Here is a 16,472-nt window from a genome sequence, read left to right on the forward strand (position 1 = left end):
TATAACAATAACGAATATAGGTAAACAAATTGATCCAAGATCACCAGATTAACAAATTGTCAAGTACAAAAATAATAAATATTAGATTTAAGTACAAATCTCAGTATGCAATATATCACACCATAACCCGTTTTAAAAAATGTTCACGTTAAAGATACACATATTCAACTTTGGGAACAAATCAAATTATTTTTCTCAAAAATGGACGGCAAAGTCGACATTGCCGGTTAAAAAGTAGGTCGCGATGTGCGTAGTTTATGGTCAGTCAAAAAATTAAAAAGTTAATAACATTGCAGTCTCGATTTCGGGACTGCAATGTTGCATACAAATTCCATTATTTGTCGAGTTTCAAACTTTTTAAAAGTTGAAGTGGCCATATCAAATGAAGGCATAGGTTCATTAAACAGCCAAACAGATGATCAGTACTTATTATTATAATGTTGGTACCGCGACTATTTAGGTGTCTCAAATAGGTTGGCGTATTTTCAGCAGAAAAATGCACTTTCATTTTTAATTAAAAAAATAAAACGGCGGCAAAGCAAATCTTTTTACTTTTTTCTGTGAAAATATATACATAAAGAACGTTGCTTCTGTAAAATATTTCTATTATATTTGCATTTATTGCGCCATTTTTGAGAAAAGCACTATATATGACTCGGCTGGAAGGCTACTTGCAGGCTTCGGATTCAATTAAACGGACTCCCAAGGTCGTCCGTTTAAAACGAATCCTCAGCCAGCAAGTAGCTACTTCCGAGCCTCGACAATAATGTACTATTATTAAATATTTTGATTTGTTTTTTTAAGTAGTCACACTACTATATAGATTAGATTATTTATTTAATGAAAGACAATTACATAATAAGTTCGCATTTATGTCAAAGATATAAGAATTTCTAACATGATCGTCAAAATAAATTAAAAATGTAAATAATAACAATACTAATGAAATAGAATTATAGCTCCAATAAAGATTGTCGACACAAATCCAAAATTTTAATTTAATCATGATAATACAAGAACAATAAAAATAAAAACAATAAATAACAAGTCAATTAATCTCCAATGGGAACGGTCGTTACAGTGTCAAATAGAATAGGTATTAAATAATCCATACTAATATTATAAATGCGAAAGTCTGTCTGTATGTCTGTGTGTTCCCTCTTCACGCTTAAACCGCTGAACCGATTTAGATGAAATTTGGCATAGAGATAGGTTGAGTCCCTGAGAAGGACATAGGATAGTTTTTATCCCGAAAATCATGCCTTAAGAAAGTAAAAAGCGGGGTGGAATTGAGATAACTAACGAAGTGCCTGCTAATTTGTGTGCATAATATGCTCAAATTTAGATTGCTATGAGATTTTCTCCAGGCGCTATTCTTACTCTAGCTGCGGTTACTAAGTCCACGCAGACGAAGTCGCGGGCAAAAGCTAGTACAAAATATATATAAAAAAACATACTAAAATAGCATTTCCTAACAACGATCGTCTTAATGATAAATAAAACAATGTCAATAAGAAAAAATAAGAATAAAAATAAATGGGAATAAATTTCAACTTAATTGGAGAATAAAACCATTTCTGAATCAAAATGTCATTTCCATGAACTCATTTACTGATTTATATAAATTATAAATTGAAATAGATGTCATATATTAAAGAAAAAGTGACGAAGCCCTCCAGTGGTGAAGACCGGATTCGAACCGGTGTCTTTAACAAAGACAAAGGAAGCATATAGTAATAAGTAAATGTAGTAAGATGGCATATAGTCGAGAAATTGTGACGGGTACCGCCGTGGCAAGGCGGCCTAGGGGTTCATGGCGTTAGCCGCGATAGATAAAGACGCCGGTTCGAATCCGGCCTTCACCACTGGAGGGCTTCGTCAATTCTTCTTTAATATACAGGCTGACCTTAGCCATTGGACAAACTCTGAAATCCTACGTAGGGTTACTTCTCAGAAATGCTCTAATTTTAATATTTTTTAATTAGAACAAAAGAAACAAAAATTAATTCCAATGATCGACAACAAAAAGAAACGTGCTGTATTGCTGGCAGTGTTTTTGACAATTTGTTCGAAGATGTGTGGCAATGATGACATTTGTCATAAGTGAGAATTATGGATGGTATAGAAAGGATCGCAATCTCTTATGGCAGAATTGGTGTAAAAGTGACCGCGTTAAGCTTTAAATAATAGTTCCTAATCTCTCCGGTGGCGCTAGTTAGGCTCTGGGACATGAGTATAACATGAACCATATAAGGCAACAAATAACCCGACCAAATTACGTAGGTTGTTTTTGGTAGTATTTCGGTGTATGGTGGCGCCGCCTAATTACTGTTTTTTGATGGACACTTTTCATACATAGAGATTTGGCTCCTTTATACAGTCTCCATGGTGAGAATCTTATTAATGTCATAAATAAAAAAGATAATCAATAAATAAGGTTTCATACTATTTATTACCTCGGGAGCTATTAAAACATACAGGCTGCTCCAAAGTAAAAAATCGTAATTTGTTAATTTCTTCGTAACCACTACACCGTTTGTTATGATACTTGGTATACTGATTCTAAATACCCTAATGCATATGTACATTTACATACGGCTTTGTCCAATGGCTAAGGACACCCTGTAATAACATCTATTTTACATAGTATTTAGATTTTTTTTTACGATACAGGAGTCAGACGAGCAGAAGAATCACCTGATGGTACCTAAGCAATTTTCGTCGCCGATGGACGGAAGCCTTTAAGATGGGAGTACGCCCTTTTCTTGAAGGTTTGGTCGTATCAGTCCGGAAATATCGCGGGCGACAATGAGGGCTACCGTTTTTTTGCTCACCAGTTGGCGCCTCTGTTGATGGTGGTCCAAAAGACTAAAGAACAGCTGTCAGTCATTGAAGTGACAAGTGACATTTGACATTTCGAACTATGGAAACATGGAGACTATATAAAGGAGCCAAATCTCTATGTATGAAAAGTGTCCATCAAAAACAGTAATTAGGCGGCGCCACCATACACCGAAATACTACCACAAACAACCTACGTAATTTGGTCGGGTTATTTGTTGCCTTATATGGTTCATGTTATACTCATGTCCCAGAGCCTAACTAGCGCCACCGGAGAGATTAGGAACTATTATTTAAAGCTGACCATCCATGCCATCAGAGATTGGCATCCTTTCTATACCATCCATATCCAAAAGACTAAAGAACAGCTGTCAGTCATTGAAGTGACATTTGACATTTCGAACTATGGAAAAGACCACCATCTACACTAGCGCCCCTAGCGGCGAATTCATACGCGTTAGCCCTCATTCAGTTTAGCCGTATTTTCAATAGAGGGTGGATCGTTGTTCAGCGCGTGCTGTATGAAGTCGTGCAGGTTGTTTTTACGCACGTCCGTCGTGCAGAACATCGCGATCAACTGGTACAGTTGTCCTGGAATAATGACATTGTTATAGTGCGCGTTGGAGGGCTTGCCATCTTGTGGCCTGAATCGGAAACTTAAACTATGCAAATTCGTTTTCGGCCTTTAAGAAAAAAACCGGCCAAGTGCGAGTCGGACTCACACACGAAGGGTTCCGTACCATTAACTATAAAAACGGTCACCCATCCAAGTACTGACTCCGCCCGACGTTGCTTAACTTCGGTCAAAAATCACGTTTGTTGTATGGGAGCCCCACTTAAATCTCTATTTTATTCTGTTTTTAGTATTTGTTGTTATAGCGGCAACCGAAATACATCATCTGTGAAAATTTCAGCTGTCTAGCTATCACAGATCACGAGATACAGCCTGGTGACAGACGGACAGCGGAGTCTTAGTAATAGGGTCCCGTTTTTACCCTTTGGGTACGGAACCCTAAAAAGGATGGTGCTCGATTGACAATATCGTTTACTGCATCATCAACTATTTACATAAATAAATATTAGGGAACATCTCATCTACACACTATACATAGAAAACACCCATGACTCAGGAACAAATAATTGTGTTCATTACACAAATAAATGCCCTTACCGGGATTCGAACCCAGGACCATCGGCTTCACAGGCAGGGTCACTACCCACTAGGACAGACTGGTCGTCAAGGCTACATGACTTTACAACGAAATCAATGAAATGAATAAAAAACGCGTTAGTCGCGTTATTACTTTGTTGATATGAAGATTCAATAAGCAGTGTTTTATAATATTTTTATTGTGATTAAAAGATTGATTAATTGAACGATCCCTTACTTGTAGGCATGATTAATCCACTAATAAATCGGTTGATTACACCAACTCACCTACTGTAACCTTATGTTCCTTCAGCATATTATAAACGTTCACAAACTCGTCCCGGATCCCCTCATCGTTGAACGTGTAGTACGCCATAGGCCTCCGGGCCTCCGCGCACGCCATGAGCTGTACGAGGGTCTTGAGCTGCGGGAGGCCGCCGTAGGCCCCGCAGCCCCAGTTCCCGGTGGCGAGGCCGGGGTGCTGCAGACACGAGGGTTGCTGTTTGGAGTAAAAGCTGAAGCCGACCCAAGCCTGGAAAGAATTATATTAAGATGAGATTTTTCATAGACTGTGAATGACGGAAACGGAATGGGAGGAACGTTAAATGTATGGGAATAATTTCATTTAATTTATTACATTTCATTTATTTGTTGTAAGATCATGTACATAAAATCAAAAAGGTGTTAAACAATTAAATAATGTCAGTCCATGACGCCCTGCTAGGGCACACAACATACTTAAAACTAATTAAATTACGTAAAAACAAATTCGATTCAATTAAAACTAAATTAATTAATTTAAAACTAAATAAATTGAATTAAATTAGAAATAATGCAAATAAAAAATAATAAAATCAATTACATTAAAATTAAATGAATTTCAATTATTGAAATTCTTTATTTCGAACTTGACGTCCATAGGGTTAGGTCATATATCAATTATGTTATAACAAATATTATTTTCATATAATTTCATACAATCAATATAAATATATTTATATTATAATATAATATAGATAAGATACATGCGTAAGATGAGACAAGCGCTGGTGGCCTAGCGGTAAGAGCGTGCGACTTTCAATCCGAAGGTCGCGGGTTCAAACCCCGGCTCGTACCAATGAGTTTTTCGAAACTTATGTACGAAATATCATTTGATATTTACCAGTCGCTTTTCGGTGAAGGAACACATCGTGAGGAAACCGGACTAATCCCAATAAGGCCTAGTTCCCCTTCGGGTTGGAAGGTCAGATGGCAGTCGCTTTCGTGAAAACTAGTGCCTACGTCAATTCTTAGGATTAGATGCCAAGCGGACCCCAGGCTCCCATGAGCCGTGGCAAAATGCCGGGATAACGCGAGGAAGATCATGATGATTGAGTAAGATGCGTAAAATCTAAGATAATTTCGTGTTTAGAATTTGACAGGTAAACGAGATGGCGCTGTACAGCTCCATACATTTTGCGTATATTTTGCGGTAACTGATTGTCAAAAGTTGACGTTTGACAATGACTCTTTGAAAGAGAAAGATAGTCTTATTGCGATTGCAATGAGGAAAGAGAAAATAGTGTCTTTGTCTTTATCACTGACCGGGCATTTTTTCATGGTCGGGTTATGGCATCATAGCAAGGAGGCGATGGCAAAATACCGAAATTTATAAGGGTGAACGAGAAAAAGGATTATGCTGCCTTACATGAAACTGTCAAAAAGGTATTAAGAATGAATGTGGAGGGAGGTACAAGGAGAGGAAAACCGAGGAAAAGGTGGATGGACTGTGTGAAAGATGATATGAAACTAACGCAAGTGAATGATGAGATGACGGGTGACAGAGAGGTATGGAAGAAAAAGACATGCTGCGCCGACCCCAAGTGAATGGGACAAGGGCAAGCGAATGATGACATGAAACTGTCAATACATGAATATGTCTTTCTCTTACCCCTGGTCGCTCGGTTTCATGTCTATAACTACTTGTATATACTATGTCTATGCCGCAAAACAGATGGCGCAGTAAGTACAGCGCCATCTGTTTTCGATGTCTTACCTCTATTACAATTAATTTCTCTTTGGTATACAGCTATTATATACTGAAGGACATACCTTATTAAGCTCCCTATCTATTGCCGGTAAAGTATACTGCAGATATTTATCCCCCCTATAAGGTGTCGCGTCCATAGCCAGCACGGCGACGCGACGGCGACGAGACGAGTCCGACGGCGTGACGTCACGGTGGTCGCCCTCGAAGCGGAAGGTGCGGCTGTAGCCGGAGTGCTTGCTGTAGCGTTCGCAGCCTGAAATAAGATCAATAATATCTACAACCTCGTTCTTTTGTTTGCGAGTCGGACTCGCGCACGAAGGGTTCCGTACCATCACGAAAAAAAAAACAGCAAAAAAATCACGTTTGTTGTATGGGAGCCCCATTTAAATATTTATATTATTCTGTTTTTAGTATTTGTTGTTGCAGCGGCAACAGAAATACATCTGTGAAAATTTCAACTGTCTAGCTATCACGGTTCATGAGATACAGCCTGGTGACAGACGGACAGCGGAGTCTTAGTAATAGGGTCCCGTTTTCACCCTTTGGGTACGGTAGAATTAAGTATATTTTTATTTTAAACTATAAAAACCGGCCAAGCGCGAGTCGGACTCGCCCACTGAGGGTTCCGTACTTTTTTAGTATTTGTTGTTATAGCGGCAACAGAAATATCAAATGTACTTAGACGGTTAGACGAAAACAAAGAAAATACTTTTACGTCGATCGAATCGATCTATAAGCTTTTATCGCTGACTGCATTCTTCTTTTAAATAATAAGAAATATAACCAATGTTTTGAAACTATTTGCAGAAAAAAACCGGCCAAGTGCGAGTCGGACTCGTGCACCAAGGGTTCCGTACTTTTTAGTATTTGTTGTTATAGCGGCAACAGAAATACATCATCTGTGAAAATTTCAACTGCCTAGCTATCACGGTTCATGAGATACAGCCTGGTGACAGACGGACAGCGGAGTCTTAGTAATAGGGTCCCGTTTGTACCCTTTGGGTACGGAACCCTAAAAAGGTAGAATTAAGTATATTTTTATTTTAAACTATAAAAACCGGCCAAGCGCGAGTCGGACTCGCCCACCGAGGGTTCCGTACTTTTTTAGTATTTGTTGTTATAGCGGCAACAGAAATACCTTTGGGTACGGAACCCTAAAAAAAACAACACACCTATATTAAATCACATTTAGAAACGGGACAAATGACGGGGTAAATGTGATTTAATATGTGTTCAAACCGCGAAAGTTTTAAATGTTATCTCTTCTTCAGTCGGTCCCTCAATGCTGAGGATCGTGACATCATGTCCTTCTGTTGAAGATCAGGTTCCTCCATAGGCTTCTATTCTTCGCCAAGCGCATGGCCTCGTGCAGTTTTAATTGCATAAGTGCAGTGATAAATCTCTGCAGTGCAGTGATAAGTCTTTAAATGTTATTACACACCTATAATCATGACCGCTTCATGAGGTAGCAACGTCTCAGTAAACAGCATAGAAACTAATAACTCGGGGCAGATCACGAAGCGGATCTCTTCCTGCACACAACCCCGGCGCAGCACGCCTCCGCCGAGTCGTCTGAAATAACAATAGCACATTACTACAGAGGCCAGGAAGGAAGGGTTTGCCGGCCGAATAGAATATTTGCCGGCCGAATGAATTAGTTTTATCTTATTATTATTGTTTTTTTTTTTTTGACACAATTTTATTTTATTTAAAAGTTTATATAAGAAATTAAAACTAGGTATAAGTTCAAAATAAGTAGTTTAAGATCCAATATTATACACCCTAGCAGGGTATCATGTACCTACTTGACCAATATGTAAGACCAGTATGTACAAATGAACATGATTACAATGGAATAAATGATATGATATAGTTATGGAGTTCCGGATAGTTATGAGGCCGACAACCCGTTTTCACGCCGATGTATGTATAGTGATTTTCTTAAACGATTAATATAGGGTCCTGGATTTTCCCCAGGCTACCATCCCCCCACACAGTCCTACCGCTCTAATGGCCCTAGTGCCATAGAGCCCAAGTCAGGTTAAAAAAAATATGTTTTTTTTAATAGGCGTATTGGCAGAATGTCATAAACGAACCAAAAAGCAAATATTGCTTATAGTTTTTTTTTAATGGCTGAATGCCATGATGCTGTGCCACAATGTGAAATAGAAATTTAAAAAAAAAGCCACTTCCCGGCCTAGGCCTGCAACTTTGTATGAAATTTCATTACAGACCTCTCGTCTAGCCGCGCCTGAAACGTGATACTTCCCAGCCTAATATAAAGAACGTAATATCAATATTACATAGCATGTTTGAGAAAATAATATAATATACACGGTGTTTCATGACCCACTGAAAACCTAAAAACAGTTTATTCAGAATCAAAATATTTAAATCAGTACGGTTTCACTCATTATGATTTTTAGTCGCTTTCAAACGCGTGCACGACGTACAACCGCCGCGGACACTCGTGCCTGAGGAAGGATTCCCAAAGAATCCGAAACATGTCGCCAAAAGCGACTAAAAATCATAGTGAGTGAAACCTTACTGATCTAAATATTTTGAAATATGTCTCACGATTGTTTAAGTTCGATTGTTCAGAATCGATAGGAGAATCGATTGCGCTATATTTTAATGGGGGTAATTTTTTATTTTATTTTTTACATGCCCAGTCTACAAGTTTGTAATACAACAATATCAATAACTAGCATTTGACACGTTATTTGTCAATGAGCAACACCCTTAACTGGCCATTAGTAAACCTTATCTCGTTGCAGTAAGGTATGCAAATGGTCAGTTAACAGTGTTTACGATGGTTACTAGCAATTGTTTGACGTCACTAAAACGACGAAACATCCTGTGTAGAATTACCAGTCGAATAGAATTGTTAAGAAAACTAAACAACGAATATTTTTTTCAATATTTATCGGATCAAAATAAGTTCAAAATAAATAAAAAAACTGTTGGGGTGTCTCACAGGTTTTCAGTGGCTCAAGTAACACTGTGTGTATATTGGCAGTAAATAATAACAATAATAAATTATTTATTTCGAAGAACTGCGACTCCATAGATGTTAGTTATAAATGTACTAAAAAGCTACGTTAGTTTACATACAAATTTACACATTCTTAAATGGGGAGTTGGGGGCTGAGTGCTACATGTTTGATTTGTCCAATCTAGTAAAAAAGGATTGGGCAGTCATAATTTTCAGCAATCACATTTAAAAAAAATGCAAAAATGCATACAGTCGCCATCTGATATATCGGAGCGGCCGCGGTTCTCGAAAATATCTTAACACGATCTCTAACGCTTTGACAATAGAGGCGTGTTCAGATATTTGTGAGCACCTCGGCCGCTCCGATATATCTGATGGCGACTGTACATAGCCCATTTACTCCATAAACGTTTTCGGTTTAAAAATGTCACTTTTGAAACGGACCATCTATACCATTTTCATACTGGCGCAGTCGGCAGGATCGTACTCACTTTGGGGGGGACCAAGCGTTTCTGATCCCCCCTCCATTGTGAGGGTACTCTGGCGACAAGCCGGGGATGCCGGAGGGCGCCGTGGTGGAATGTTATCGATCCCAGTGCGCCCTCACGAACGGCTAAGAGGGTGAAACGCCGGAGTGGGTTTAGTGGGTAGGGCCAATTCTCCCCCCCTCTCGCCAAGAGAGGGAAAAGGAGCGGCGAGTCCCACACACCGTGCGTAAGTGCACTCCCACTCCGACAAAAAAAAAAAAGAAGTATCGTACTCACTTGTTAGCGAAGTCCATTTGTATTAAACCGTCAGCGTCTTCAATACCATTGGAAGAGTCGACATGTAGAGGTACAGAAAGAGAGGCGGATGACTTTGACCAATCGGGGCAGTGGTCAGATACTGACCGACGGGAGAATGTGACCGCACCCACTGGGACTGTTTTGGACAAAGAAAAAAATCATTACATGGGTCTTCACACTTTAGTCAAAGTCAAAGTCAATATAATCTTTATTCAAATAGGCCTAGCAACAAGCACTTTTAAATTGTCAAGTTTTAAATATTACCTCAATCTAAATATCAGAGCAATTTATTGATGCAGTTATTATTATTCTTAAAAACATTGAAATATTATAGATATGTCAAACTTAATAATAAGAATTCACAAAAGAATCGTCAAACACCAAAATTGTATAAAAAATACTAGTCTAGAAATTCTTAAATGCTGCTTACAACATTAAAATAATTTTACGTTTTATTAATTTTAAAACACGAGAAAATACAAATTTAGCTGATGTAATATTGATGTCACCGTCAACGCAAGCTCCTGATGACGCACCTCGGTACGGAGTAAAACATGGCGAGCGTTTTTCGACTTAAAATACGTGAGTGACCCGTTATTAATATATTTAATATGTCTGTGTCTCACGGAAGTTTTGTTATTAAAATTAGATGATGTAAAGTAATAATTACCTTCAGTGCAAATTCTTTTAAAGTAATTAAGGAGACACTTAAGTTTGCCCAGGACATGATCCGCTCCTGATGTTTCATAGAGGCTGCAACAAAAATATATACTTTATTTAGATTTAGATTTAGAATCCTAAATGTCTCTTTCTTCTATGTTGCTTTCTTTTTGTCTGTTACCGTCCGTGATTCTCACCTGATGGTCTCATCGGAAGATCAGCGCTGGAAGTCGCCAGCGTGCTGAGATGGGGCCATTTCGTGACACTTTATTTTCACTATGTTCTTTAAATGTATGTCTATTGTCTGTGTGACGAATAAAAAATATTCTATTCTATTCTAAATTAGTAAAGTGTAATCGCGTTTAGCAAGTAAGAATATCCTAATTAGTAACAAGGATGGTTTCCGACAAGCTGAATGATTTAGCATCCTAGTTAGGATAGATGTAATAATATTTAGTGCAGTCAGTCGCTTACGGCGGGCGGTCGTGTCTAAATTTAGAACTGTCGTGACTAAATTTAGAACAGTGTAATCGAGAGCGTCCTTCCTATCGTAAGCAGTATTTAGGATGACTAAATTTAGCAAAGTGTAATGAGCCCTTAACGCTAACTTTCTGTGGACATCTTGAAATAATGGAAAAAAATAAAACAGTATTGTCAGGTTACCCTATGATCCCCTTTACTTACGCCAGGCGTGGCTCACTCCGCGATTCCGTCGCGTCGCTACAAGTACATGCGGCCCACACCAATTCTGGTGTCTAGCCATAGTAGTTGCCGCGCACCGCTACGGAACAGACGCCTGCTCGCGCTTGCGCTCATATCTCTCGTAATAGACGCGTTTTGCCAGTGAACCTGTCATCATCATCATATATTTAAGAGTTATACTCTTGTCGGTGGAGCGATTTCCATAAGTGTCGGTCCTCTGCCTTCTCCTTGACAGCCTGATACGACACGACGTTGAGTTTTTCCTTTACTTGATCTATGTATGTTCTCCTTGGTCTGCCCCTCCGCCTCCTTGCCTCAACTCTCCCTTCAATTATGTTCTTGATAAATTCGTCGTGTCGTAGCAGGTGTCCAAGCATCTTTCCTCTTCTATTTTCCCTAATCTATTCTCTATTTTCTATTTTCAGTGAACCTGTACCTAGTACTATTATTTATACTGTGCTTACGTATTAAAATTGAAGCGTGGAATAAAAACGTATTCCGAAGTCTTTTCTTTGCCGTCTTCCTGTTTTAGCCTCGGGAATGAGCAGAAGAAAGCGTTTGCGAGCAAACTCGATATTTGCTGCTGCGTTAGTGATATAGACTGATTCTTGTTTTGTCTGCAAAATAAATGGATAATTAATTATTAAGGCATAAATATTTAAAAAAAAACCGGCCAAGTGTGAGTCGGACTCGCCCACAGAGGGTATCGTACTTTTTAGTATTTGTTGTTATAGCGGCAACAGAAATAAATCATCTGTGAAAATTTCAACTGTCTAGCTATCACGGTTCATGAGATACAGCCTGGTGACAGACAGACGGACAGTGGAGTCATAGTAATAGGGTCCCGTTTTTACCCTTTGGGTACGGAACCCCAAAAATCAATTTAGAATATTAATTATAAACTGAAATAGATGTCATATATTCAAGAAAAAGTGATGAAGCCCTCCAGCGGTGAAGGCCGGATTCGAACCGGCGTCTTTAGCAATCCGGTCTAACGCCTTGAACCTCTAGGCCACCCCGGCATGGCGGAACAGGTCCCAATTTCTCGACTATATGCCATCTTACTAAGACTAGGCGTCTTTGACCAATTCAAAGGCCACGTAGTACATACTTGCACCTATACGAATTCCTATTCGAATATTTAATAAAATAATTTGATTTATTCCCAACTTTCATCAATATTCAATTCTAAAATTTAAAATAATGTTTATTGACTGGCAAACTCCTGGGAGGTGAGGAGTTAATATTAATACTTACTTTAACACTGGTATCGGGGATTGAATCAGTTTAGGTAAGTCTAGGGCTAGCTTAGTCATCTGAGGCAGAGTGACATCAAAGAAGTGCTGGGATTCCTCTTTTTCTAAATGCTGAAAGTAATGTCAATGTTTATAAATTTTATAATATAGTTAATCATGTATGCTTCTCCAAATTTGTTATTTCATCATCATCATCATGTCAGCCGATAGACGTCCACTGCTGGACATAGGCCTCCCCCAAGGCTCGCCACTCCGACCGATCCTGTGCCGCTCGCAACCACCGAATTCCCGCGACCTTCACCAGGTCGTCGCTAAGTCGTAATTTGTTATTTGCTGTAGTTTTATTTAATAGGGTCACACGCTGTATGCAATTCCTATCAATTAATGAAAATGCGCCGTTTTCATTGTTTTAGAAAAGTATTTTTTTTGGGTTTCCCTCATCTGGCATAATATTGTTTGTCAGAAACACACTTCGCATAACACGGTATCGCAGAAAACTTTTAGTCGAATGATACTTTCGCATAAATATATACTTGCCATAATAGTCATTTTGATAATATTAATTTGGCAGAATTCTGTGTGTGGTTAGGGTTTTCTGCCAAATAATATTATGCGAAAAAAAAACTGTAATTTAATTATGCGAAAAGCAGTACTTATGCCAAACGATATTTCTATCAAGTAACATTATGCAATACAAAAATATGTCAAAAAACTTTCTGTAACGCAATAAGGAACCATTTTTTTTACATATTGACTACAATAAATCTAAAAATCTATTCTTTTTTCTTTAATTACATACCTACCTAGTTTTTTTGTTCTTTTTATTATTTATTTATTTTATTTATAATTTAATCCACAATTTATTTGTCTGTAAGATATATGTAGAGGGCCTACAACGAACACCGAAGTTCACAAATTAATAAATAAATATTACACATTTTTTACACAAATTGACCGCCCCACGGTAAGTTCAAATTCAAATTGCGGCATCTTTTTCTTTTACTCTACCTAACGCGTAATTAGGCTGACAGAGAAAGATGCCCGCAATTTGCGAACTTACGTAAGCCCTCAGACGGTATAAGTTTAAAAAATTATGAATATTTACTATGTCAACTCAATCATTTCTATTCTCCAAGAATAAATTAAATCTTTTTAAAAGCAGTATGCTAAAAGTATTTCTGCCAAACGATATTTCTATCAAGTAACATTATGCAATATAAAAATATGTCAAAAAACTTTCTGCAACACAATAGGGAACCATTTTTTTTACATATTGACTACAATAAATCTAAAAATCTATTCTTTTTTTTTAATTACATACCTACCTAGTTTTTTTGTTCTTTTTATTATTTATTTATTTTATTTATAATTTAATCCACAATTTATTTGTCTGTAAGATATATGTAGAGGGCCTACAAAGAACACCTAAGTTCACAAATTAATAAATAAATATTACACATTTTTTACACAAATTGACCGCCCCACGGTAAGTTCAAATTCAAATTGCGGCATCTTTTTCTTTTACTCCACCTAACGCGTAATTAGACTGACAGAGAAAGATGCCCGCAATTTGCGAACTTCGTAAGCCCTCAGACGGTATAAGTTTAAAAAATTATGAATATTTACTATGTCAACTCAATCATTTCTATTCTCCAAGAATAAATTAAATCTTTTTAAATTGCCGATTTTATAATTGGCGAGAGGTCGCACAGGATCGAGAAAAGTGCGCTCTGTCTTGTGTCGGAGAGGACAAGTCTCATTTTGGGTCGCTGAGCCAACGGAGTAAGTAAGTTTTTAAATTGAATCTGATATCAGTTCCCCTAATTCTAAAAATCACAATGACGATGATTATACACAGTAAGGCATTGTTACACAACTATATGAGATCTCCAATATAATATTTACCTCATTGAACAGCTTATGCAGTGCCTTGAACTTCCAAGTGTCCTTGAGCTGCGTGTTATAGCTTAAGATGGCATCTGCCAGCTCCTGGCTGTTCCGGATTGGCTGACTCAGGGCCTTCTGGATCGAATCCCAGCGTTTCTTCATGTGTGTTTCTCCCGAGCTCTATAATACATTGAACAATTTTCATTTCATTTCATTTATTTCATGCAAAAACCATGGTTATTAAAGGTGTTACATAGAGATTTTTGATACGTGGTCACCCTGCAAGGGCGTAGCACTGTCTTAAAAACCGGCCAGGTGCGAGTCGGACTCGTCCACCGAGGGTTCCGTACTTTTTAATATTTGTTGCTATAGCGGCAACAGAAATACATCATCTGTAAAAATTTCAACTGTCTAGCTATCACTGTTCATGAGATACAGCCTGGTGACAGACAGACGGACAGCGGAGTCTTAGTAATAGGGTCCCGTTTTTACCCTTTGGGTACGGAGTACTTTCAGTGGAAATAGGGTAGGGTTGAGTTTTTTAGGGTTCCATACCCAAAGGGTAAAAACGGGTCCCTATTACTAAGACTCCGCTCTGTCTGTCTGTCAGCCTGTCACCAGGCTGTATCTCATCAACCGTGATAGCTAGACAGTTGAAATTTTCACAGATGATGTATTTCTGTTGCCGCTATTACAAGAAATACTAAAAACAACTAAAAACAGAATAAAATAAATATTTAAGTGGGGCTCCCGTAACTTTTTCGTTTAATACCTTAGAATAGCAATCAAAGCATATTCTCCAAAGTTAAATCTGCATTGTATCTGTATTATACCAGGATGTGTGTCTTTAACTTGCAAACATTTGGACTGGAGTTAATACCTATACGTACACATAGACTTCTAAAAACGATTACTTACTACTTAAATCCTACCTGATCAGATAAAACACCTTAATCTGAGTAATAAATCCTAAAAATATCATCTGAATATTTGTTTACCAATTATTGTGGTGCAATACACCTACAGTACCGGCCAATAATATATCACCTCAGTGTTTTTGTATGAGCTTGTATAGAGTAAACAATATAGGTTAATTTGTAGATTGCATATTTTACTAGGCATTTTATACAAATATATAATGAATATTGCAATGAAATACTGTGAATTACAAATTACAATAGGATATTATATATTTCTAAAAAAAGTAAAAAATGAAGTTAACAATACATTTAAAAAAAAACCTCTGAAAAAACCATTACATGAGACCAATTCTTCTCATCGCCCGTACAAAGGAATACTACTAGACTACCTAAAGCAGTGAGGTGGAAGTCACTCACAAATATTGAAAAAAAAAAAAAAAGATTTACCGTAAAAACATGGAGGTGATATATTATTGGCCGGTACTGTAATATTACTTTTGCTAAATACAGTACAGTAAATTTAATTATAATATTCACAAAAAAATAATAAATCATTTAAATCAACTTACATCTTGAACCTGGTGTAAACTCTGACTCGAGCAGGGCAGTTTGACGAAATCATCATCCCATTTGTCTTCTCCGTTCCGAGGTTCCAGCGGCTGGTCACCTGACCCCAAACTTGGAATATGGTACAACACTGTGTGGTCTGCCGCCAGGACAACTAAAGGGAACTCCGGTGCTCCCCACGGGGACTCCGCCCCCCATATCTCGGTTAAAGGAACCCCTCGCCAATTATTACTCTCCATATCGGTGCTTATAATGAAAGCGCGAAACTGAAACTACAACTGCCACCGAAGGGTATTGTAATATATACTGCCACTAAGCATGTTCCGTTTTTATGACTGTTCCAATATTGCGAAATATTTGTAATGTTGACGAAAACTAGCTAACCTGTTTGGTGTTTAGATAACATTCTGGGAAAATGATGCGTTAATATTGAGTAATGTTATACGGGCGGCTAACGTCAGGATAACCTTATCTATAGCAGATTAAGCAGAATATTAACAGATATACGTCAATGCTATAGATACGTTATCCGCCCGTATTACATTACTCAATATTACCTATATACAACACAATAATATCAACGAAATTACTCAAAATAAAATAATGGCTTGTTAATTGGCTCGTCCTACGTATTTTGTTTACTAAACACTGCTCACGTGTGCATGAGTCACATTTGATTT

At 37.8% G+C, this 16,472-nt stretch overlaps 1 protein-coding gene across 1 annotated transcript; it reads right to left on the reverse strand.

The window, feature by feature from the left end:
* Nucleotides 1-2,349: 2,349 nt before the first annotated feature.
* On the reverse strand, nt 2,350-16,225 carry LOC134745168 (poly(ADP-ribose) glycohydrolase-like). The gene is made up of 10 exons (XM_063679158.1): nt 15,795-16,225; nt 14,324-14,485; nt 12,420-12,529; nt 11,627-11,779; nt 10,471-10,553; nt 9,780-9,936; nt 7,462-7,592; nt 6,083-6,273; nt 4,280-4,523; nt 2,350-3,432 (listed from the first exon to the last, which is right to left on the reverse strand). Exons 1-10 carry the CDS (start codon nt 16,029-16,031, stop codon nt 3,299-3,301), a joined length of 1,602 nt encoding a protein of 533 aa, XP_063535228.1. The 5' UTR covers nt 16,032-16,225; the 3' UTR covers nt 2,350-3,298.
* Nucleotides 16,226-16,472: the final 247 nt, after the last annotated feature.

Source organism: Cydia strobilella, chromosome 1 (assembly GCF_947568885.1).
Source record: "Cydia strobilella chromosome 1, ilCydStro3.1, whole genome shotgun sequence".
NCBI classification, from domain to species: Eukaryota; Metazoa; Arthropoda; class Insecta; order Lepidoptera; family Tortricidae; genus Cydia; species Cydia strobilella.